The sequence below is a fragment of the Populus euphratica genome, unplaced genomic scaffold (genome assembly GCF_000495115.2).
Source record: "Populus euphratica unplaced genomic scaffold, PopEup_1.0 scaffold45.1, whole genome shotgun sequence".
In the NCBI taxonomy this organism is placed as follows: domain Eukaryota; kingdom Viridiplantae; phylum Streptophyta; class Magnoliopsida; order Malpighiales; family Salicaceae; genus Populus; species Populus euphratica.
The window spans coordinates 1,036,038-1,060,984 of NW_011499886.1; the positions used below are offsets into that span (position 1 = coordinate 1,036,038).

Genomic DNA, 24,947 nt, shown 5'->3' on the forward strand with positions numbered 1-24,947 from the left:
GAAAAGATAAGGTGCATCTTTTTCATCAAAGCTTCTTGCGAATTGTTTTCAACATGTCAGAGGCAATTTGCAAATATTCTGCTAAGACGGCTTGAGAATGACCTGGCCTGTAGATGGAATGCTCCAAGTTTTCAGAGGTGCCGCCTGAATCTCTCCCAGGTGAAAAAGAAAAATTCAGTTTTGGATGTTGAAACTTCCAGGACTACAAGACTCACATTAAGATCCTCCATCTCAATCTCATTCTAAAACAATTGGCCATAAACTAACTGATCGTGTTACAAAAAGCAAAGACCAACAGGCATAAGCCCGGGGTATCTCGAAAATAAATAAACAAATTGAACAGCTATAATATCTCTTCAACTTTCCTAAGCTCCTGGACAACTGACAGCATTCATATCTTTGTAAAGAATGTTTAGATGAGGATATCATATAGTGATCATTAGACCTTAACTTGAAAGGAAAGTAAGAGATGATCAATTCTCTGTCATGTAGAGCCCTTCCATTAAAGTTTTATACAGTGTTGCAATGCAACCTGAATATACAAAGCACTCCGGTAAGATGAGATGCTCAAACTTCTGAATTGGGCCAAAACGAAAGCATAATCCCCTTATCGGTAATACAGAAGTTTCAGAAGCTTTATCCATATGACAAAGTGATATTTGGGCTTAGCTACATCGGTATTACACTTGGAATGCACTATAGTTACATGAAATATGCAGAGATAGTGATCAGTCTTCTTCCAGAAATATCTTCTTGTAATTATAAAAATAAAGGAGCATGAAATCCTTTTGTTTGCTAAGAGATTAAAACGACCAATAAAGTACCAACTTTTCATAGATCTGAACTTTTTTTCAAAGTGCATACATAAATGTGGAAGCATCTGAATGCAGGAGCCTAAATAAAATAAGAAGCCCTGCCAGACTCTCATCTCCCGAATAGGTTGCGGTAATGTACAGCACTGGAAGGATGTACTTTTGTTATGTGAAATAAAACAGAAGCCATTCACTTCTGAGTGCTTCATGCAACGCCATTTAGTCAGCCAGCTTTGGTTACCTAAGTTTGATATAACTGCGGTATGAGGCAAATGCTGGAGTTACCTTAAGCTTTGAAGATTCAAGAGGTCTACTCTATCAAGCACCTGCCCCAAAAGAATGGGCTGTAGAATCATGTAACTGGAACTACATCAAATGAATTAAGCACTTCTTCCAAAATCGTTTGGTATGAGCTTCAAGAGGGCTCTCTGTCTTGTCCGAGTGGGTAATATTTTAAGAGGTAAAGCCTCTTAGAGGACACAAATGCAGCTGAGAAGATCCTCTTCATCCCTCCCCTAGTACTGTCAACCTTGTATTCAAATTCATACACTTGGAGACCTCCATGGCCTGATCTCTCAGCCACAGAAATAACCTCGGCATCCTTCGTGCTTTCCTGTTCCAAAAGAATAAACTGTTTCTCCCTGTAGTTGTTTTAGAATAAAGAAAGAAGAAACAGAGTTGCTGCAGTAAAGAAAAATAGAAAATGAGAGCAATATATTTTGAAGGTGAAAACTGAATTAATATTAACATCTGAAGCATTACAATTTCAAGCTTGATAAATAACAACCCACTAATATCATGATCCTGAGATCATGCCATGATCACAATCATGGATAACAAAAGAAATACCTGAAAAACAAAGAAATAGGAACAAGTTTGAAATATTTCAAACCACTAAACAATGTTTATGACTCCAACAACAGCAGTTCTAAGCACGTTGGACCTAAAACATTATCCTCTGAAAATTGAGAAGCATGTGTGTAGGCAGATAACCAAGTTTCAGGGTTAAGCATTTTACCTTTTTCTTTTCAGCTTGAATAAGCTTGTCAGCCACAAATTGAGGACTCCCAAATTCACCGAGGCTTGTTAAACGAACTGGGGTCACCACAACACCAATATTGTTACTCCCCTTACTAGCCTCCTCAAACAGCACTGTTGCCCCTGCTTTATCCACCTAATTCACACAAAACTAACCAAACTCTTTCAAAACAGCAACCTTTATACAAGACTCACATACTCTGTACTCAACACTAGTGTGCGTGTGTGTCCACAAAGAGAGAGAGAGAGATCTTCTATGTACCTGAACATAAGAAGAGGGTCCACGGAGAGTGAAACCCTCCTTGGAGTCAGTGTATCTATCAAGCTCCAATTCTTGAGCCAAAGAGATGTTGTTAGACAAGTTTTGTAATGACCCAGTTATCAAAAGAGCAAGAACTGAAAGGTTCGGGTCTCTTCTACTGCTTGAACGGAAAGCTTCTTGAAGAGGGTGACTGGTGCTTTGTGGGTGGTAATGTTTTGGGGTTGAGAAAGAGGTTGAAGGAGACAATGAAGTTGAAATGTTGAAGGTTTTAAGCATGTGGTTCCGTTGGTAAGGATAGTGGTTTGGGAAAGAGAAGGCAAGTTGCAATGACAGTATTAGAACTGGAAATGATAAGGAACACATTTTTCCTCCATACTCCATGCTATATGGTGACTTCTTTCTTAAAATATAACAATTTTTTTTTCAAATGGTATAGTATTTATCAAGATCAGTATTATTATATTGATTATAGCATGCAATATTGTATCAATTAATATATTTGGTTTTTTTTTTTATTTTAGCTTTGCTCAATTTAAATTCATTATTTTATTTTTTATGTATTTTTTATGATATTTTCATCTCTTTTAATAAGATTTAATTGTTTGATTGTGTACATAGAATGCTTACTTATTAAGTAGCCCACATGTGTTTTCTTCTTCTTTTTTGGTGAGTTTACATTTAATATTTTATGTTTTTAAATGCTCTTGATTTATAGATTTTTTATATGTTTTTTTTTAGATTTTATAATGTATAAAAGAGGTTGTTCTCATAGTTGTATATCCATTAAAATTAAATTAAATTAAAAACACTAAAAGAACATGAATTTACTGCTTTTTTACTTTTAATATTTTATATGATATGATGATTATAATTTACAATACACTAAGGAAAAATTAGGGTTAATGTGATGTTTTGAATAAATGAGTAGGAAAATACAATAAAGCCCTTGGTGGCTTAAAGTGTGGGTATAAATGAATGAGGGGTAGTGTAGTAATTCAACAAAACTTGATAAATATAAATAGAAAGTAAAATAAAATAAAATAAGTGATCTGAAATTTGAGAGAGAATCGGCAGGAGAGAGAAGGGAGAAAGAAGAAGAAGAGAAAAGAGGGAAATTAGAAGAAAAATAGAAAGGAGTTGAAGGAAATAAGTTTAAAGGTAAGATTATATATAAATATGTGTTGACTAAGTTTTAATTTTGGTTTTGATAAATGTTAGGGTTTTGAAAATTTGTGTTTTAGGTTTGATTGATGAATTAATTGAATGTTATGGGTTGATTGTTATGGGTAATGGATTATTTGGTGGATTTTGAGAGATTGAATTGAACGATGATGATTTTAAGTTATGATTTTGTTTGAATGGTGAAATTATGTTAGAAATAAGGAAAGAACAGTGGGTTTCTGTTGAAATTCTGGGTTGGAGGTTGAAGAAGACGAAAATTCATTTTGGTCCTTCAATTTGTGGAAATTACAGTTTAGTCCCCAAACTTTGAAAAATTTACAGATTGGTCCCTGGGGCATATTCCAAGATTCTGAACAGAATAAAAAATAAATTATGGGCAGAATTCCTGTATAGTTATGAAATTTTAACACTTTCAATTTGGTCCTTCAATTTGACAAAAATTACCATTTGACTCTAAAAATTTCATAAAATTACAGAATGGTCCCTGGAGTATAATGAGATGATCTGGACAGAAATTAGGATTGATTATGGTCAGAATTTCAGTATAGTCATGGATTTATGATAATTTTAGTTTGGTCCTCCAAATGGATAAAGTTACAATTTGACCCTTAAAAATATAATAAATTACAGATTAGTCCCTAGCTGTAATATTAGCTTTTGCAGATGTGTTTGATGAATAATTTAGGGTTAGTTAGTGAAGTATTACCAATTTTTTTTTTTTTTATTATGGATTAGATTTCGAGAAAATCATTAATTTTTGGGTTTTTAGGAAAATAACTAGTTTAGTTTAAATACATATAGGGTTATGAAATAGACCCTTAGTTAAGTGTATTAAATAGGTTATATGTTCTTTTGAGTCATTCTTGAATATGTTTTCTTTATATTCAGATAATCCTGATATTCTACCGGCGGGACGTCAGTAGGATTTTCTCCGGTGTCTACTTTTGACTTTTGTTTGCTTCGAGTCAGGTGAGTGGATAATTTTCCATATGCATGAGAATATTATAAACATTTGATTTGTTAATATGAATTGGATCATGCTTCTTGATAATATATATGGTGATTATTATCCTTGTTATGATAAGCATGATCATTTGTTGAATCTGAATTCTTGATATGAGGCAGTATGCATTTTGAATTGACTTCTGAATTGATAGCTACTCATTTGATTGATATCATGAGTTAAGCCTTGAGATATTAATATGTTTGTTTGATTATGATTATAGCCCTATGGTATGTCAGTCAGAATACCCATGCTAACAGGGTAATGTTAGTCTTTGTGCACATCGTATCTGAACCCTAGTTGGTCGAGGGAGTCACCAACCTGTGTGGACTGATCATCCCACAGTACGGAGCCTCATGCTCATTGCATTTTGATTTTCTGACGAATTTTACCATATGATATTCTTGTTATGGCTTATTTGAGAAACCTTTTTATAAGAACCTAAAGCCATACTTGTATATATATTTCTCATTGTTGTATTATCTCGTGTGTGTATATTGAACGTTATCTACTCACTGAGTTGTTAAACTCACACTCTCATTATTTATCATTTTCAGGCTTATAGCTTGATAGCAGGTCACTTTTGTTGGACCTTCAAAACTTGCTCTTTTGGTTGTAATCCGTGCATTTTCCTTTATGTCTAATTAGTGCTCCAAAACTATAAAATTATATTAACTCTTGTATTAAGACAATTCAATTATATTATGAAGTTGATTTTGTTATTAATGCTGCGTTGAACTCTGATTGAGTTAGGATAAATTTGTATGTAAGTTTGGGTTCGCATAGGTATGGAACCTTGGAGGGAAACCTTACCTATGTGCCGGTCATGGATCCGGGATTCGGGTCGTGACAGTTAACCTCATATGATATCTTAATTATCTAAGAATTTCAATTAGGTCACCTTACAATTACATTTTAAATTTAATTAGAGGAAAGTTACTCATTTTTTTAGCTAAAATAACATCATTAAGGTTTGGAGAATATAAAATTAAAAATCTTATCTTACCATCATATTCAACACAAACCATTACAAATAGTGCATCCTATTTTGATTAAAACTCAGCCTTCTACACTTAAACAACAGTACTTATGGAAATGCTTAATATGTATATAAAGACAAGTTCACGAATCAATCCAATCCATTCAAGTTATTTTATATGTAAATCATGCCCGACTTCGGATTGAAACGCTGAACTCATAACTCTAATCTTTCAAAAGGATTTGGGTTGTATTTACAGGTCTGAGTTCATATTTGCTAGCCATGATTGTTCATTGGAATCCTTTTCCATCAAATAAATCAACATGTCATCCACCGTACGTATCTTCAATTGGATGTCCTATTGCTGATAATTGATCACAATGAGCCTTACATATTCGAGAATATTCAGAAATGCTACGAGAGCCCCGTCTCATGAGATAAAGTTCATCTTTAATTCGAAGTTCATGGACCTTAGATTTGTGGTTGAAGGTGGTTTCAAGAAAGTTCCGGACATCTCTTGATGTTGTAAAGCCGATAGTAATAAAAAGAGCTTCTTCTATGAGAGAAGAAAGCAGAAGGCTCATGACAAGCTGATCTAGTTTCTTCCACATGTTGTGAGCTGCAAGATCAGAGGCAGCAGAGAGCATTGTTGTTGAGCCATCAACTGCAGTAAAGGGACCGCTTGACTGCGCCAAAGAAGAAAATTGGTGGAGGATACTTTGATAGTAACCATGTGAACCATGGTGTTGAAGGATAGAGTAGAAGAAGAATTTTCTGAGGCCATAGGATCGGATGGAGGTTAATCTTATGGCTCTGATACCATGTAAGGTTTTGTAAACCAATAATTATCAACCACACCTTGCACATGGTGTTGGAATATTATTATATAGGGAAGTTTTACAACAGAGAGGAAGAGAAATAAGGAAATAGATGTTACATGATATACACTATATTATAATTAGAATTAATCAATTCTTGGACAGACGCTGCACAATTAACTGTAAGGCAATCAAATGGCATGATTTTCTCCTTAATGCTTGGAAGGATTCTCTCCTGGATTGTCTGCAGAAGATGAGATTGTGCTAGCGCCAATAACATATACACCTTAAACGTTACAGCATGAACAGGATTTTATACCCAATACAGCAAACAAATTTAATCAAATCATAAATTTACTGGAACGACCACAAACAGATTGAAATGTTAATGGCAGACACCATTCTTTGCTTGCTTGATGGCATCTTGAAGTTGCCTCCAAACAGCTACCTCATAATGTATCATGCACAATTATATGATACTCACATTGGTGAAATCCTGAGCTAGAAATCCTGAGCTAGATATGCCCTCAGAATCTCAAGGGGACTCATGATCAACAAGTTCCGCTAGTCATTCTATAGGATGGTGCAGTGATGCCAACGAAAAAACTATCATGACATTTAATTAAAACTTGAAGGCTCATAGCCCCTCTTCATTTCAATCCCCACCTGGGAAAAGAAAGGCAGAACAAACTAGTTCATTGCATTACCAACAACGTGGATCCCTGAGATGCTTGAAAAGCGAAGGGGTAAAATTGCATCTTTATTTCTTAATGAAAATGTATTTTCTCATTTTACCTCTTTCTCGTATCATCAGGAGAGAGCAGGGATGCTGAGGGATCCAATGTTCAGTACTCTAGGCAATATCTGTGATAGCCCATAACAAGGATCAATAAAGCCAAAACATGATAACCTGAAGAAAATAGTTCCCAAATTGGTTTCAGAAGACTTCACCTTTCCTAATCGGGCATTTATCTTTAAAGGCACGATATCATCAGCTCGCGTCACACCTAAATTTACAATTGCTGTAGCAGCACCTGCCTCGTGAGCAGCCCTGTTCAATATCAAAAGCCTTGTCAACTGAAGCTTAAGCAGTCTTAAAAACACCATGCTTCGGTTGCTTCATTGTCAGTTGTGTTTTAGTTGGGTACAGTGATAAAGAAAAAGGTTAAGAAATCCCAGATTCCACTTCAACTTCAAGCATTAATTCCATGCACGCATGAAATTAAGGATGTCTTGATTCAAGCTATAGTCTTTATCTATGTGCATGTGGCAACATTTATTCATCCCTTTGATGGAGTCGACATCAATGTCAACCTTAAATGAACTTATAATGCTTCAGGGATGAAAATGACCATCGACTTAATTGCAGCCTTCAGAGGATGCAGGCTTACATTCAGTTACTACTGTTCACAGTTAATGATGTATTGTTCACTGCATGGAGACATGCATGGCAGTTATTATCCTCAGTCCTATTCTCATCGTCAATTAGTGAATTTTCTTGATTATAAACATTGAGTTTAGATTTTGAGAGACTTCATTTATTTCCAGATCAAAAGGAAGAAAAAGAAACAAAGAAGCTGTAAACTAAGACATAAATTTTCCAGGGAAGAAGGTATCTCTGATCATAACCCTGTTATGCAATCAAAATTTGTCATCTCCCATCATAGAGAAATGAACAAAAAATGCATTTACCTGACAAGTCTAAAAGCAGACATGGTCATTAGAGATGATCCTAGTACAAGGAAAGCATCACACCCTTTCGCAGCTTCCATTGCCTTGTCTGCTCTATCCTTGGGGACATTATCGCCGAAGAAAACAACCTTAAGGATTAGCAGATTACCATGTTCAGAACCAATATTTCAAAAGGTGCTTTAGCTCAGCTATTGTTGTATCATACATGAGTGCATTTGCTTGAATAAAAATGATTATATGTGCGCTGCATACATGCCCACATTTCATTTTGTGAACTGAAGAAACTGTCATAGCCCCTATATATGAATGAGCAAACACTGCAACTTCTTTGTTAAATAATACAAAGTTAATCCATGCAATCAGCAAGAAAGCCTTCCATGAGAAGTCATCATTGATATTTCCAGAGGTTATAGTAATGAGATTTAGAGCAGATGAACTCAAAATATGACCACTTTCTCAAAAAAGAAAAGCCTAGGAACATTTTGTATCATCCATGTGATATTTTTAGTTTTTTCACACCATGAACCTTCTTCTACTGAACAATTCAGAGACAGCTATAAACTACTGAACAATTCAGAGACAGCTATAAAATAAAATTACTGGATTTTGTAACAACCTATACTAGGCACTTAATGCACAAGTATATGAAATTCAATATGAAAGAAAGACTATAAAATGATGTGAAGAAGTGAATACTTGAAATACTGATAGAAACTCATATTATAATGGCATATTCACCTTGGGTGCACAGTGTATAAGATAATTCAATCATGTAAATGAATTCTGTTTTCACATGTATTACCATCTGTTAACAGTGAAATAGCAAAGCAACAACTACATGGTCACAAATATATGCCCCATCTTAAAACCATGCATAATGCATGTGCTACCTGATATCAGAAAAGTTAACAAGCTTACAGACCATCACGTCCATTCAATGATAACTTTCTACGAACATTAGACAAAGCCATTCAATGACAACTTTCTATGAACATTAGACAATGCCACTCTTAGCATTTTCAATGCATGTCTACCTTATTTTCAGGACTTAAATTTCCTTTTAACATCTTATAGCACTTGATGAAATCCAGTCATGAATAACAACAATTTCAACACACTTGGAGAGTTGTACTCTTCTCTCTCACACACATAAACATGGGACCCACCATGAAAATTATCCACGGACCCCACCTTCATTGAGAAAGGGGAGTACAACCTATTGAGAAAGGGGAGTACAACCTCAGGTGTATTAAATAATTTCCCAGTATCCTGATATTCCATGTACTTATGGCACTATACCAGTCTTTTATGACCACATTGTTCCGCAACATCTACACAGTTGAAGATACATCAGGTCATCTAGTCACCCAGTCAAAAAGAGTGATAACTAAAATATGGATATGGATATTGATTGCATATATCAATTATAGTAAACATAAGCAGTTACTGAAATAAGAAAAAGCAAAAACATTTGTTTTGGAATCAGAATTTAAAAGCCTCTAAAGATATAGCAGCTGAAAATTATAAACCAGTACAAGAAAATATTACATCAGGTTTGAGCACTCCATTGCATTTGGGGCATGCAGGTATGTGGTAATCCTCCTCCCAGAATTTCTCATCAATCTCAATATCACCATCAGGCCTTTGCTTCATGCCAAAGCTCTTCTCCGATCCAGGACTTCCATTATCCAAAGTTTCAATTGCTTCTGCCCACTACATGATTATTTTCTCAAACAGCCTTAGCACAACATAAATAACATTCCAGATGAAAAAATGAATTTGCAGCCAGGTTAAAAAAGGATTAAGTAGTTGAAAGAAAAAAAAAGGAAAGAAAGCCATTCAAGGAAAACAGGCAATTCAAAGGTGATTTTTGCATGTAACCTTGCCCAACCATTTTCACATAATTTAAGAAATGCAAAATATTTTCTATGATGGGGTTTTAGCTCCTCCTATTCATCCCTTTTATAGGCACCTTTTAAATGGGTATCCTCTCCCTCTCCATCACCTCGCCAATAAAAGGGATGGACACTGCTCCCTCATCGTCCCTGAAAATCCTTTTTGGCATTTGAGAAATATCTTTAAAACCCTTCAAAAGTTTGATTAACTGGATCCCTTATCACAATTTTTATTGGACAGAACCTCAAGTCCCTCGTTCAAGCCCTTCATTTTTAGATTCTTATGTTTCCAATCCATGTTCTAACAGCCATTTCTGACAATTTTACATGATTCTGAGGCCCCAAACCTTTGAAAAAATGGCATGCCTATGTTAACACCTCATTTATCTATACCCTCTTAACTCAAAGTGTACAGCATTTACTTATGTCAATCTCTCGGAACTAAAGCTCGTACGTGAAATCCATTTGGCATTTGAGAATTCTCTTTAAACCTCCTCTGAGATTTTAGTAACTGGATACCTTATCACAATTTCTATCAGCTAGAACCTCAATTACCTCATTGAAGCCCTACATTCTTAGATTCATACATTTCCAATCCACATTCTAAAAGCCATTTCTAACATTTTTAATTGAATATGAGGCTCCTGACCTAATAGCAATGGTATGCCTATGTTAAGACCTCATTTATCTAACTTAGTCATATCTCCAAAAGTGTTCGGCTGTACCCATATGTCATTCTCTCTGAACCGAAGCTAGCTCATGAACTTACCTCTTAAGCTTTGATGACATGATGGTGTATAACACATTAGAGTCTGGATATTTCCTACCTAGCAACAGCAAATTGTACAAAACCAACCTTTGGATTGAGGGCCTTCAGTTGATCTTGAAATGAACTCCGTGGAAAGGAAAAGTTGCAATCTAGACAAGTCACAGAGTATACCGTTCCATGTATTTCAAGTGGGTTGCTCCCAGCACGATGGTGCAGTCTGGAACAGTATTTTGATAAAGTTTGTTAACATAGCACTTGTCTATGGCTGCATGAGACCCTCATAGTTTCTCGAAAAAAAAGGAGTGGTATGAACAGCTAGTTACCTATCAACATTTTGTGTAATCATAAAATCAACCCGCCCAGCTTTTTCTAAAGATGCCAAAGCAAAATGGGCTGCACTAGGTTCTGCAGCATGAAACCGTCTCCATCCAGCATAGCTCCTAGCCCAATATCGCCTACGTGTTCTACTTGAACGGACAAACTCCTGTTCATAGAGAGATGCAAGTATATGTTAACAATGTAAACTTTTGTTGCCTTGGAAAACAATTATACCAATCTTTGGAAAGAACAGGGTGAAAATACAATACAAAAGATTTCCTTGGTAGAAGAAAGAAGAGGTACTGAACAAGCTCCAGCTTCCATGATAAAAATCTTTTTAATTTTTTTACAACTAAATGGGCTCTAACAATGCTAATCATAGGATCAAGTAACATGTACCAGCTGCATTCCTTTTAGTGAACTAAAATCCAATAGGCATCTAAAATATATATGAGGCAAGTGCCAGTCTACAAGGAAGATAGTCTCATTGAACAAAAGTTTAGGAAATAATGTACTGCATTGTCCCTCAGCTGCAAACATGAATCTAAATATTCTAAAATAAGATATAGAACTCATCTATTTGCAAATGGCTTCCACATCAATGAATTCAACCTTATATTGAATAAACAGTTTGAATTACTCTAAAATTTTCTCTCATAGCTATTGCATGAAAGAAAAAGGGAAAAAAGAACAGACATTGATATACCTAATCTCTTCTCTGTCATGCCATTATCTAACTGGCAGAGATTAATTGATCCATAAAGTTAAGGATTTAGATTTTTCTATTATGATAATCAACTCAGCGAATTCCCAATCATCTATTCATGAATTGGTCTACTCTTTTTATTGTCATTTTTGTTCAGAGACTGATACAGTCATCATGTGAGATTAGCTAAGTAAGCCCTAGTCAAATTGTGCTGGCAGAAGCTGCTATTTTCTAAAACTTTTAGTCTAAATAGAAGATCATCTATCCTGCCATAGATTGATGCTCTAGCACAGTGCTTAATTCCTGGAGAACTGAAGCTTTATTAGAAGGCCATTACAGATGGCAATCTTGAAATTTAGTAGCTTTCCTGTGTTTCGGTTCTGATAACCTTGAACATATTTAAACACTTATCAATGTTGAAGAAATGTTGAAGAAACAAGATATCTGACAACCTGCCTTCAGATCACCTGATGGGTAATAGGTCTGAAACCAGAACTGTAGGCTCCATTTGGACTGCAGCAGCATAAAATTCCATATCATTATACATCAGTTTGGCCCCACCAAGAAAATTCAACAAAAATGCTTTTAGAGACAAAACATCACTTGTTACCCATAGATTGGATAACCAGTTTGAACATTACCAATGCATAAGCAAATAGAAGGGAAAAAGAACAAGATCATCATATACTCAACAGAGGGGAAGAGTAGACAACTATAGATCAAAGCAGGCTCCAGCCACTTGTATCAATGTGATCGATGAACCATATGCAATCTTTGCCTTTCCCCACTGATGGCTATCTAATACCAAACATGCAGCCCAGTTCACATGAAGTGCAAGCGGAAATGAACAATTTACAAAACCATCCACAGTGAAGGAGTTCTTGTGCATCCTAAATATTAATGTGGACGTAGAAAATAAGATTCATCAATGAATCACAACATGCCATGGCATTATACCAGACAAACATGGGCACAAATTGAGTGAGAGAATAAATTCAATGCAAACATCAAAAAACTTGAATTCAGCCATCATCAACGATAGTTGCCACAATTTCAAAGCAGGAAGTTATTGACCACTAGCAGCTTGAGCAAACTTGCAAGGAGTTCATTCAGTTATTATTATTAAAAATGCACTGCTTACTGATATATTAAAAGTGCAAAAAAAAAATCTTGTAGATATGATAGACTTGTAAGACAGTATTAAGCTTATTGAACAGTATAGAGAAGAGATAAAACCTTCTATAATCAGGAATTCCACATTCTGTACTAATCCCAGCTCCAGTCAAAACCACTAATTTGGTGCTGTACAAAGCAAAAATAAATAAAAATATCACATTTTGTTACAAAACAGACATAGCTAATCGAAGAAATGAAACAATTTTGCTCAACAAAGAAAAAAAGAAGAAAAGAAACAGCTTCTTTGAGATTGCTCAAACCTTTGATCAAAAAACTGGTACAAAAGATCAACATCTCTATCACTTGGAGGATCTGAATCAGGAACTGTCTTCTTGTCTTTCAAAATTTTTGAAGAGACTTTTTCTTGGTTTCCAAATGCGTTCCCAGCAGGCAGTGAAATACGGTATGATGTTTGTACAAATCTTACAGCAGAGCCTTGAAAAGAAACAACCCTTTTGCCTCTTCTCAATGGCATACAATTCTTGTTGCTCAATTGAACAGAATCTACAAAAACAAGGTCGAGAACAGTACTTCAAAATCAAGGAATATCAATCATAAGAAAATCCCATTTGAGACAAATGAACGTAAGGCAGTTCTGTGATAAGAGAGAGAAAAAATAACCCAATCAAATTCAATACGAAACAACAACCCACTTGCCTTTCATTACATTTCCAAGAACCCTTCTTGCAGTTCTTAAAGTCTGCTGCAAATTCAAATGAAAAATTCAAACTTGAAACAAAAAGATTGAGACTTTGATTCTTTGATGATGAGAAAGAGAGACAGGAAAAAAGAAAGAAAAGATAACTTACAAAGAAGTGCGTGTGCAAAAGCATGGTGATTGTGTAAAAAAACTACTTTGGCCTATTATTATTATTTTTTATTTGCAAGAGAAATTCTTGGTCTTGGAGGGTATTTATGTGGTTGGTCTTAGCATTGGAAGCTCCGGTAATGGAGGCTGTTGTTTTGGATATGTTGTCTTAGAAGTTTGTCTATTTGTAACTTGTGTTCTTCCACGTTTATCACTTCTTTGCCGTTTATGTACACCTCTGCAGTCTGAATTTTCGTCAGTGAGATGAGATTTGCCGATTAAATTTTTTTTTCTTGCTAAATTGCTGATAGAAAAATTTCTTTGCCAAATTGTTTTGATTTTTGAACGTCAACGAAATATCTTCTTCGAAGGTTCTGTGATTTTTGCAATTCAATTTTTTTCCTTAGCAACAGTAAATGGATATCATCAGATGTTTCCCAGCGTCAAAACCGTACAAAATAGATAAATGTCGAGATCAACAGACAACATGCATCATAAAGATTTTTGGTTATTTTAAATATAGAGGTCGAATTATTTTTTATTTTTTTTCTAAGAAACTCCAACAATCTTTACCTCAGGATATTCATCATCCCTCCACCATTGAATGGAGGACTGATTTGGTGGCTGAACGTTGACAGCCAGCTGTGAATAACACAACTATACAGTGAGAATAAAAAAAAATTAGAAAGTTAAGTGCAAGATAACATTTTTCAAACAACTTATTTAACAAAAATTATTGATTGGGATCAATTGAAATCAGAATTCCATCGCTGTAATTCCTTCTCTAAATATTTTTTTATTTTTTTAATATATTAAAATAGTATTTTTATGTTTATTTTTATTTTTATTTTTGAACATAAATATATTAAAATTATATGAAAAGAAAAGAAAAAATTAAAACACAAAAATAAAGTGACTCTTAATTGTATACTACCACTGTTAGTCCCAAAAAAATAGTGGTGGAGTTCTTCAAAAACTCATTCAAGAATGATATTTGTGTCGAAGATAGGATTATCCAAACAAGAACATGATTACATTTTAATTCATAACCAATTTTCATAGTCTTTCTTTCCTTAATTTTAAACAAATTATTTGCAAATCTTTCTCACAGCCATCTCCCCTACAATTCGAATCTAAGTATTATAAAGATCCAAAAAGTTTGGAGTTGGGTTTGAGGTCATATAAAGCACAACCACAGTCCACTTAAACCTTCCTCTATCAGGCTCCGTTTATTTATTTATGTGATGCGGTGCGGTGAGTTCTGACAGGCTTCCATTACTGAGATATTATTAAAGATACCATCTTTAACTGAAACGGGTGTTTTGATATGAAAAGGGTTTTAAGAATTTACTGCCATTTGTTTGGAAATTCTAGTTTTTGACTGTTTGGGGTTTTGTTCTTCACTACAGATGGTCTCATATGTTTTTTTAGTGATTTGGACATGTAAAGGTTTTTGCTTTGTTTGTGTAATTCTTAAGTGTTGGGAATTTCGACCGGTGATGTTCTGATACTTGCTCATAGGAGAGCCAAGCACACTGACACAATATTTAACGTGGTTCGGCAAAATCGCCTACATCCACGGGAGAAGTCAATATATTTAGAGATAGAGAAAGAATACAAAACAAATACATGGAGGAGGAGGATTACACCCTCTCATACTCAACTCTCAACTCTCTTTGCTGCACTTGCAGCTGCTGCAATGGCAGCAAGGCTGCTGCCATTGCAGCTCTCTCTTCCTCTCTACTCTCTTCACATTTTCATAATTCTCTTCACTCGTTTTGCTCTCTTGCATATGCCTCTATTTATAGGCATTCATGGAGGTTTTTCTTCAACAAAGGTGGCTGCCAACTCCAACTCTTCTTCAACAATGGTGGCTGCCAACCTTTGACATCTTGGATGAGTGCACATGGTTGGTGCAATAGCAAATGGTTGTTGCACATTAATGGCAACCAACCTAACATTAAGTTGATTTCAGTCCTGGTCGTGTAACTAGAAAAGGTCTCTGCAACTGCAATTTGAGATGACAAGACTCCTTTTTTATTTGATTTGAGTTGTGATGAAGTTATTATAGTCTTTGTATTGGCTATTTTGACCTGTTAAGAATCTGATAATGCTTTAGATTTTGTGGTTGCTGTTAATGTTCATTGATGTGGAAACTTTTGGTCACTAATTTTGTGTTTATTGTTCCAAGGCACCAATTATTGTTTGTGGATGAATTACGCTTACAAGTCTTTTACTTTTTAATTGAACTGCACACGCTGTGACTCGTTCATTTGATAGTTGAACATGGGATGTGTTGCGTTCCATTAGCATGTTCTAACGATTTCTTCCCTACTTTTTTTGGGGGCGAGGAAGAGATTCAAAGTGCCCATTGTCATCAATTGCTCGAAATCCTCTCGATGAAACAGCCTTGGTTTACTTTACAGTAGAGTTTGCTAACTTAGAACTGCAATTTTATTGGTCAATCTGATGTTTCTAGAATCTCATGTGATTTCAGACCTTTCCCTGTTGCACAGTTCCCTCGTGACAGCAATTACATGGAAATTTACAGATTTTTGGTTCACATCTGATGCTTTAAATTAATTTGTTAAAAACTTGACAGCAGACTGTATATTTTTGAGGCCTGGATGGCACTAGCTACGCCTCTTGTAATTCTAGCCTGCCCTATTTCATGTACATCGAGTTAAGATTTTCCTTTTTCATAATTTTTTAGAATAAACTTTTCATTTTGGCAGTGGGAATAATTTTGTTGCAAGAGTAGAATGATTATTAGTTGATTGTACAAATAGCTTATGTGTCTCGTCTTTTAGAAAGAAATTATCCTGCAATTTCAGACCTTGATAACTCAAGCGGGTACTCAAACTCGTCTTTGACTGTCTACTAGAAAGCTTAGCTCATAATACTTTTCTTAATTACACAGGTTTGACACAAGTCACAGCTTTAAATTAGTCCTTGTGCTTCACAGGAGTTAGTAGTTTGTTAACCAGTCTGGCATTCGATTTTTCTTGATGAACAAATTTGTCACTTTTGGCCTACTTGTTTTGAAGAAAGTATTGAATAGGAGAAAAAGATGAAGATTTAAGCCTGATCTACATGACTATTAAGTGAATCACTTAGGGATAGTTAATTGACTTCTTTGACCTTTAGAGAAGTATTTCTTTACTGGATTTTAGCTTGTGCAGCTTTTCTTGTCTCCCTGTGAGTCCCGTTGCATATGATTGTTTACAGCCTTGTAGATTGTTTACAGCCTTGTAGATTGTTTAGCTTTGACCTGTTCGTCACATAGTAGCTGCAAGCTGCAGCTTTCAATAGTATTCATGGTAAAGAAGGACAACAGGCCTGACTGATTTATTGCACTGGTTGTAGCTTCAAAAAACTTTAAGCTTTCTAAAGTGAAATGTTCTGCGAATCCATCTATTTTTTCACCTTCATTCAGCATTTTTATGATGTATTGCAGTGTTGTGTGTTGATTTACGCAAAAGATGAATTTAGTCCCAAACTTGTTGTTTTAATAGAAATGAAAGATGATGAACTATTTTTTTTATCATGATAGCATCGTCTAACAAGTGCAAAAAGGCAATTGAAGTGTTATACTGATTGAGGATTGGAGCAATGCTTGTGTATTTGGGATAGAAATGACATGGTGAAAAGCCAGGGTGATTCTTCCAAGACTTGGAAGGCAAACTCTTACTGCACCATGACTAATTAGATAGAAACAGTGAACCCGACATTGTATTGAGAGCTTCACCAGCTTTTCTTCTGTCGCGTCCAATTACGCTTGGAGAATGCTTATGCTGTAAAAGAAGAAAAGGGGAACAAATACCATGCTCTGAAATACAAAGTTGGAGTTAATTCTAGTAGCTGGAGAAACTGGAGTTTGTTTTCCATTTATTTTGTAATTGATTTATCAGAAGATGCATTCCTCCATGGGGAGAAAGCTTATGCAGGTTGATTCTGTTGCTATACAGAGTAGTTTGTATCATGCAAAGTCTACTAAGTTATTGCTGCTGTGATATGGTGAATCACCCAAACGTTATGAGACATGCTTGATTTGTTGTTTATGTTTTATCTTGAAAACCAATTTTGATCTTACGTGCTAGCTGTTCTCCCGTCTATGTTATAATATCAACAGAGTAAATCTTATTTTATTTAAAATTATAATTTATATTTAAATTAATTTATTAAAAATCTAATAAATTACATACACATAAAAATTATTATTAAAAAATTAAAATAAAATAATTAATTAATTAATTATGATTTTATTGTATAATTTATATTTAAATTAATTTATTAAAAATCTAATAAATTACATACACATAAAAATTATTATTAAAAAATCAAAATAAAATAATTAATTAAATATGATTTTATTATAAATAAATTTTAAAAATTAAATTCCAGAATATAATTAGTATAAAATATTATAATTTTAGACTTATAAATATTCACAGGTTTGATTGAAAACATTTCTAAAATTAGTTTAAAATAATTTGTGATGTTATTTAAAAGATAACTTGATTTTTTATAATTTATAAAAATTTTAAGTTTTTCTATAAAAGAAAAAAATTATACTTCTTATTTCTAAAAGTGTATAGAATATGATACAAAAATATCTAAATACAGAAAAAAGGAATTAATAATTAAATATATAACAATTTTTTTTTTTGAAAAAAGTTGAAATTTATCATTCATAATTCATATAAATTATCGTTAGAAATCAAATATTTAAAAAGATAGTTTATCATAATACAATCTTAAAATAATTATTTAAAACTGAAAAATACATTTGCAACTTTTGTATAACCCTGAATAATCATAAATATATTTAATGAGGTACTTAGCACTCAAAAAAATAAATTAAAATCTATAGTTTCCACTGCAGGGATGTATTTCAGAAAACTCAAAAACCCAGCCATAGCTAAAAATTTCATAAAAGCATAATATTTATAATTTCTTACGAGACCACATCCTTTATAGACCTTAGCTTTTGCAGTGTCTTCTTGTTTTCTGGTCCATGCAGCCTAATAATTTTATTCCGTAGATTTTTCAGGTGTGACTTTCAGCTTGTTCATTTTATAGAGTCCAAATCTAGATGGTCACGAGTCCAATTTTATTTTTTATTTTTAATATATATATATATATATAGAGACTTTTATGATGTATTTTTGTATATAAAAAAATAAAGAGGGATTAAAAAAAAATTCACAATAATTTGTTTATTGGTGAACAACAGAGTGAAAAACAATATTTTCCCCATGACTTTTAGATTATTACTTAATAATCCCTACATAACGGTGGAGTTATGATGTCATAAATCTCCTACGCATTCATCATTTACTTGTAGAAGCCTTTGCACGCACTTTGCAGCCAACAAAAAGAAGAACCTCTCCTCTGTAGTCCTTCTAGGTTCTCTTTATCTTCTCACATTCCAAAAATAACTGAGCTTTTACGGGCAATTATGTGGTTGGTGAAATGAGAGATGCCAAATGTTGAAAATATGCTTCCATTAAGATGTGTATATATGGTCAACATTCAGGCCAAATGGATAGTGACAATCCTATCAATCAGTCCTCCTATTCTGGGGTTAAGGCTTTGGATTACAGAAGCTGGCTGGAGACATTTTCTCCATACACCAAAAATGCTTTCCAAGTCACCATCTTTCCTTCTCTTTCTTCAACTAACAACAGAAACTTTTCTGCATCCCTTTTTCCTGCTGTAGAAACCCCATTTTGGTTGCCTTTTCAGGTTCTTTAAAAGCATCAGAAGCCAGAGAGTGTTTCAGAGGAATATAACTCAGCTGCGTTTTTTACCATCAGGTTCTTCAACACAATATCAGATCTTGCCACTATCGGGACCATTGATCAGTTTTTGAGAAAGTCTTCTGATAAGGTAACATGTGACATTTTGTTCGTGTTATGAACAATAGTTTTGTATGTAATCCAAAAGAGGCAGAAAATACGTTGGTAGGGCAGGGTAGAATGGGATCGCAGCTTTTCTTGCATTAGCATTCGTTCTTATGCCTGTGAAATCATAGTTTCGCTTCCATTCGAATATTTACATAACAATGTCTTTCCAACATCCATTGAGAAACTCCTCATTGGGAGCTTCCTTATCATCTGCACTCCCAGAAAAAATATCAGATGATCCATCGACAAATAAAACTCCTCAGAGTACTGTCACGTGCGCCTACCATGCTTATGTTGCAGGTTATTGGCGTACTATCACAGTTTTTTGGTGCAAGAACCTTATGAATCACACCCTCAACCTCATTATCAATAATCTTGAAGGTGAAGCTTGTTACAATTGCAAGATTGACCTTAAGCCTTGGCTTTTTTGGAGCAAAAAAGGGGGCAAGTCCTTTGAGCTCGAAGGGTGCCAAGTAGATATACATTGGGATTTCCGATCAGCTAAATTTTCCGGGAGTCCTGAGCCGGCTAGCGATTATTATGTTGCTATAGTTTCAGATGAAGAGGTTGTTTTGTTGTTGGGAGATTACAAGAAAAAGGCTTACAAGAGAACGAAAGCAAGACCGGCTCTCGTTGAGGCTATCCTATATTTGAAGAAAGAAAATGTATTTCACAGGAAAACCTTCTCAACCAGAGCTAAATTCGACGAAAGGAAAAATGAACATGATATTATTGTAGAGAGTTCAGCAGGAGGATCAAGAGACCCTGAGATGTGGATTAGCATAGATGGAATCGTTGTGATTCATGTTATGAATTTACAGTGGAAATTCAGAGGGAACCAAACTGTGATGTTGAGCAGGCAACCAGTTCAAGTGTTCTGGGATGTCCATGATTGGCTGTTTAGTACCCCTGGCACTGGCCATGGCTTGTTCATATTCAAACCAGGGGTTCCAGAACCAGAAGATGACAAGGATGGCAGCAGTTATGGTGGGCAGAGTGATACTAGTGATGGGAGTATGTACTTTTCTACCAGGAGTCTCTCAGCAACAGCAGAATTCTGCCTTTTCCTTTATGCCTGGAAGATTGAGTAAGGTTTGTGGTATTCTATGGAAATGGCTAAGTGCATCATTCGCAGGCATTCTTATGGCTAGAACTTTCCCTGCCAGTAGAAATATAACCTGTAAAGTAGGTTATCGGTTATCTCCCTGGTCTGAGCCCTTCATGGATGTATATCAGATCCATTACATTTTCCATGCCATTGTGGAAGCATAGTTGATAATGTCAACTGTAGTTTTGTCCAGTACAATTCTTTACATAGATCTTGAATTCATTTATTCCTCAAATTGATCTTTTACTTTACTGGAGTAACTTGTGCAATAGACGCAATTCCAAATCCATGGGTTCATAGCTCTAACCAGGCAACATTTTTCAGGGAATCAACAGGTCTCATGATCTGTGCAGCAACTTTTCATATTTCCATTAGTTCATTCAAAGCCTCCAGTAATAAAAGAATTTATCGCCAACGAGCTTGTAGGTCAACCAGCTTCCATTTCCCCCTTCCCCCTAGAGGTATGAGGTTTGAGCCTGTCACTTGTCAACGTAAAAATATTAAAAATTATTCAATAAGCTAAATCACTCAGGATATTGCTTCCCCTTCAGTTATAGTTAATATAAAGCATTCAAGATAGAAATCGCATAAAAATCTGAAGTGTTCCTTTGGAGGGTATTATTAAACACTAAAGAGAATAAGAGAATCTGAGTGCTTGTTTCAAGACCACGCCAATCATCCTCGAACACAGATGGGTGTTGTTGCAGGGTTTGGTGCTCAACACAGATATCAGAATATCCCACTGCAAACGGACAGTCATTCTTGTACATAAATATACCAGGATCAGAAGGCAAATTGCTTGGCATTTGGCAAACAAGTAAAGAGATCATCTATTTAGGCAATTCACACAACTTTTAATTTAAGCAGGAACAATCATAAGCATCAATATACCGAGGAGCTTGCGTATTTTTGTTGAACATATGCTGTCCTTAAAATTTACCTGCAATTGTAGAATGGACATTCATGCAGACGCAAGCTAAACTTTTAATTAATGCCATTATGCAATCCAGTCAAACCCATGTTGTTCTTGGAAAGAACCAGAAAAGAGATTATCAATAGGATTGAAATTCTTCGATTTATTTCATTTGGTTGGAGGTGAATTTTTATAGGCTCACCTTCGAACATTTGTTAAATGTTATTGCATTAGTCAATAATGAATATCCTGGGAAATTAAGGAGGATGGGCATGATGAGCTGCAGAAATGCGAAGCTGTGTTAGAGCTTGCTTCAGATAGAAATTGAGGCCAGCAGCGATGGAAATCGAAACAAGATTCAGACATATCTTTCAGGTCTGTCCCTCATCAACCCTATAATGCAGACACAGGCGCAGGATAGCCAAAATGTACTGAGCTTGCTTCAGATGGTTAAGAATTTAAGCAGCTAGAACCGTTCATTTTCCACTCTCATGATGCCCCGTCCTAATCTTTCTTTAGACAAATAAACGAGCATCAGATATGGTCAAGAAAGCTCTCTTCTTCCTTCATGAACCGACAAAGCAATGACATTTTTGAGAAAACCTGATAATGGTAGTATTCAAGCGTGATGTAGTTTATTTATTTATATATGAGCTCCATAATTTAAACCTTCCATTTGCATATAATTTTTAGTTTGACACATGTTCTATTATATTTTTTTTATGTTTTTTGCATTTATATTTTTAAATATAATATATAAGCGGAGTTATTTTGACCTTTTCAATAAGTAAAGATTTATCTGGTCAAATTATTTGTAAAAGGTTTTATTTGATCAAAGTTTAAACATTTAGGGACTGAAAAAAATAATTTTATTAGTTTATTTGATATTCAAAGGGGGGAAATTGACATAATAAAAACCTTAAGAGAAAACGCTGAATTCATCCCAATCCTTAGGGATATAAATTGAAATTAACTCAAATTTAAATGGCTAGGATTACATCCATCCATCCATTGACTTGGGGTTAAACCCGCAGGCACTCAACTCGGCACCTCTTGGGCGTTTTCTTCACCCTTGATCTTGTTGTCAAGAGCTTGCCAACAAACAGTGTAAGTTGTTATCATTTGCTTTGTCTTCGAATCCCACTATTCTTTCTGCCATCCTTACATCTTCCTTTGATTTGTTAGTTTCAATGGTTTCTTTTCTGTTCATGGAAATGTCTGGTTTCTTTCAAGTCTTTAGGAATTCTTATCAGTTTCTGTTACCAACGGAAGAAGGAGAAGAAGAGATTTGATTTGAGATTCAAATTAAATAACCATTACTGGATACGCACCGTTTCATTAAGTCAATTAAACTATATCGTTTTGTATTTCTCTTTAAACACTGCGTTTTGATCAAATGTAATAATTCCATCAGGGGCAGCTGAGGGTAGTCTTCAGCTATATATATACCTGCAACAGACTGCATGAATTTACACATTAAGAAAAATGAGAAATGAATGACTCTCCTGCAATTAAGGAATGTTAACAACCTTCCTTTTGTAACTTAGCTACCCATACCTTTACCATGTCTACACACTGAATCATGCCATTCTCCCCTGCTAAGTTTTCTCCCTACCCAAACTCACCAAGCAGAGCTAATATTGTTTGGATAACTGAACTTTGCATACGTAACAAGTGGTATTAGAGCTGCCAATCCACGGATTACAACCATGCCACCGGACACTAGAACCATTGAGATCAAACGCATGGAAGACGTCATCGCAGCAGTCAAGCAGGACAGTGGCCAGAAGTATGAACAACTAGTTGACATACTGAAGGGATAGAGTTTAAAGTTTGATCAAACCATTGAGAATCAGGGGACACAGATTAATTATATAAGGCACATGATAGGCACCATGGCACAACAAATAGAGTTTACCCTCTTGAAACTCTCTCAAGCTCCAGGAAGCTCTAGTTACAACACTGAGAGGCCAGTTCCAAGTCCAGAGGGAGCTGAATTCAGGGGCAAAGAGCCTCGTGAGGATAGAATGTTGACTTACAAGGTACACCGACCCAAACATTTTTTCCCCACTTTCAATGGGGAAGATGTGCACAAATGGCTTTTTAAATGCACACAATATTTTGAGATAGAGGAGGTTGCAGATTCAGAGAAATTACAAATTGCATCTTATTATCTTGATGGAGTTGCTCTTTATTGGCATCAAAACTTCCTTAAAAGTTTAGGACACCAAAAAAACCTCATGGGAAGATTACGTGGAAGCCATTTGCTACCGGTTTGGGGGCCAACAAGACCCTCTAGAGGAACTGATGGAATTGAAGCAACGGGGAGAGTTGGAGGAATACATCCAGGACTTCGATATTTTATGGAACAAGGTTGAAGTAAATGAGAAACAAGCCTTGGTTATCTTCCTAGGGGGACTGGAAATAAAGATTAAAAACACAGTCAAGATGTTCGAACCAAAAACCCTTAGACATGCATATAACCTGTCTCGACTACAATCCAATACACAAACATACAGGAGATCCCCAGCCTACGTCAGAAGACCACCCACTATTTCCCAACACTATCTTGTGCCAGCCATGACTACTTTTCCATCACATTCCACAACCAACAGTGCAAACCCTCATGTAGCTCCACAAAAACCCACTCCGACTCCATGGACTAATAATCCTGGCAGTAGCTACATAAAAACCTACACAAAACCCACCAAATCCATTCACAACTAAGACTTTGAGGATAGAAGACTAAAGGGGCTCTGTTTTTGGTGCGATGACAAGTTTGTGCTAGGACACCGATGTAAGAATAAAAGAGTGTATTCCCTTAGTATTCTGGAGGAAGAAGAGGGATTAATGGAGGAAGAGGTAACCGAAGAAAGAGTTATTGAAAGGGAACTCACACCCCACATTTCCTTAGATGCTTTGGAAGGAACCGTGAGATTAAACACTATGAAGGTCAATGGCAAAATAGATAAAACTACAGTCTGTCTTTTGATAGATTCAGGCAGCACCCACAATTTCCTAAACACCACCTTAGCCCTTAAACTACAACTCCAGCTAACAACCATAAAACCCATGATAGTGCAAGCAGCCAATGGGGAGAAGATGGTATGCAAATCCATGTGCAGGGGACTTGGGTGGAAAATGCAGGGAATAAATTTCCAAACAGATGTGTATATCATTGACCTTAGCAATTGCGAAATGGTATTGGGAATACAATAGCTATCTATGTTAGGTGACATCTTATGCAACTACAAACACCTATGGATGTCTTTTGATTGGCAGGGGAGAGAGTCTTACTTAAAGGAGAAAATCGACCCAAGTTCCAGACCATTGAGCTCAAACAGTTGAGTTTTTTGGTACGCAATTAGAGGTAAGTGGCCGATTACTTCTAATGTAGTCTCAGGACGGTTGAAGATGGGGAAGAAAAAGCAACAGGCACAAGAACAATTACTACCCTATTCCCAGACATCAAGGATACTGATATGTTAAGTCTTCTTCAATCCTACCAGGATTTATTCGATGAACCGAAAGGATTGCCACCACCTAGAGCTCACGACCA

The 24,947-nt window shown here is 35.4% G+C and overlaps 3 protein-coding genes, 1 long non-coding RNA gene and 1 pseudogene across 10 annotated transcripts; 3 read left to right on the plus strand and 2 right to left on the minus strand.

The window, feature by feature from the left end:
- Positions 1 to 737: 737 nt before the first annotated feature.
- Positions 738 to 2,645, minus strand: LOC105130354 (psbP domain-containing protein 2, chloroplastic-like). 2 transcript variants are annotated; one of them, XM_011032814.1, is made up of 3 exons: positions 2,113 to 2,645; positions 1,831 to 1,986; positions 738 to 1,425 (listed from the first exon to the last, which is right to left on the minus strand). In XM_011032814.1, exons 1-3 carry the CDS (start codon positions 2,491 to 2,493, stop codon positions 1,228 to 1,230), a joined length of 735 nt encoding a protein of 244 aa, XP_011031116.1. In that variant the 5' UTR covers positions 2,494 to 2,645; the 3' UTR covers positions 738 to 1,227. The 2 variants fall into 2 exon arrangements, with proteins under 2 accessions (XP_011031116.1, XP_011031117.1); XM_011032815.1 differs by having other exon boundaries at positions 1,249 to 1,493.
- Positions 2,646 to 3,233: 588 nt separating this feature from the next.
- LOC105130355 (uncharacterized) lies at positions 3,234 to 4,891 on the plus strand. Its single transcript, XR_843227.1, has 3 exons — positions 3,234 to 3,270; positions 4,183 to 4,263; positions 4,855 to 4,891. It is a non-coding gene; the product is annotated as an uncharacterized LOC105130355 (long non-coding RNA).
- A 1,490-nt stretch (positions 4,892 to 6,381) lies between these two features.
- Positions 6,382 to 13,777, minus strand: SRT2 (sirtuin 2). Of its 6 annotated transcripts, none has more exons than XM_011032817.1 (12): positions 13,460 to 13,775; positions 13,308 to 13,350; positions 12,911 to 13,154; positions 12,711 to 12,776; positions 11,942 to 11,987; positions 10,774 to 10,934; positions 10,538 to 10,667; positions 9,335 to 9,499; positions 7,787 to 7,914; positions 7,046 to 7,211; positions 6,890 to 6,958; positions 6,382 to 6,760 (listed from the first exon to the last, which is right to left on the minus strand). In XM_011032817.1, exons 1-11 carry the CDS (start codon positions 13,481 to 13,483, stop codon positions 6,905 to 6,907), a joined length of 1,227 nt encoding a protein of 408 aa, XP_011031119.1. In that variant the 5' UTR covers positions 13,484 to 13,775; the 3' UTR covers positions 6,382 to 6,760; positions 6,890 to 6,904. The 6 variants fall into 6 exon arrangements, 5 of the variants coding, with proteins under 5 accessions (XP_011031119.1, XP_011031118.1, XP_011031120.1 ...); XM_011032816.1 differs by having other exon boundaries at positions 13,308 to 13,353; positions 13,460 to 13,774; XM_011032818.1 differs by having other exon boundaries at positions 7,046 to 7,145; positions 13,308 to 13,353; positions 13,460 to 13,766.
- Positions 13,778 to 19,052: 5,275 nt separating this feature from the next.
- Positions 19,053 to 20,659, plus strand: LOC105130358 (uncharacterized). Its single transcript, XM_011032821.1, has one exon. The coding sequence runs from the start codon at positions 19,526 to 19,528 to the stop codon at positions 20,456 to 20,458; it is 933 nt and encodes a 310-aa protein (XP_011031123.1). The 5' UTR covers positions 19,053 to 19,525; the 3' UTR covers positions 20,459 to 20,659.
- Positions 20,660 to 22,403: 1,744 nt separating this feature from the next.
- Positions 22,404 to 24,947, plus strand: part of LOC105130413 (wall-associated receptor kinase-like 10) — a 7,355-nt pseudogene continuing 4,811 nt past the window's right edge.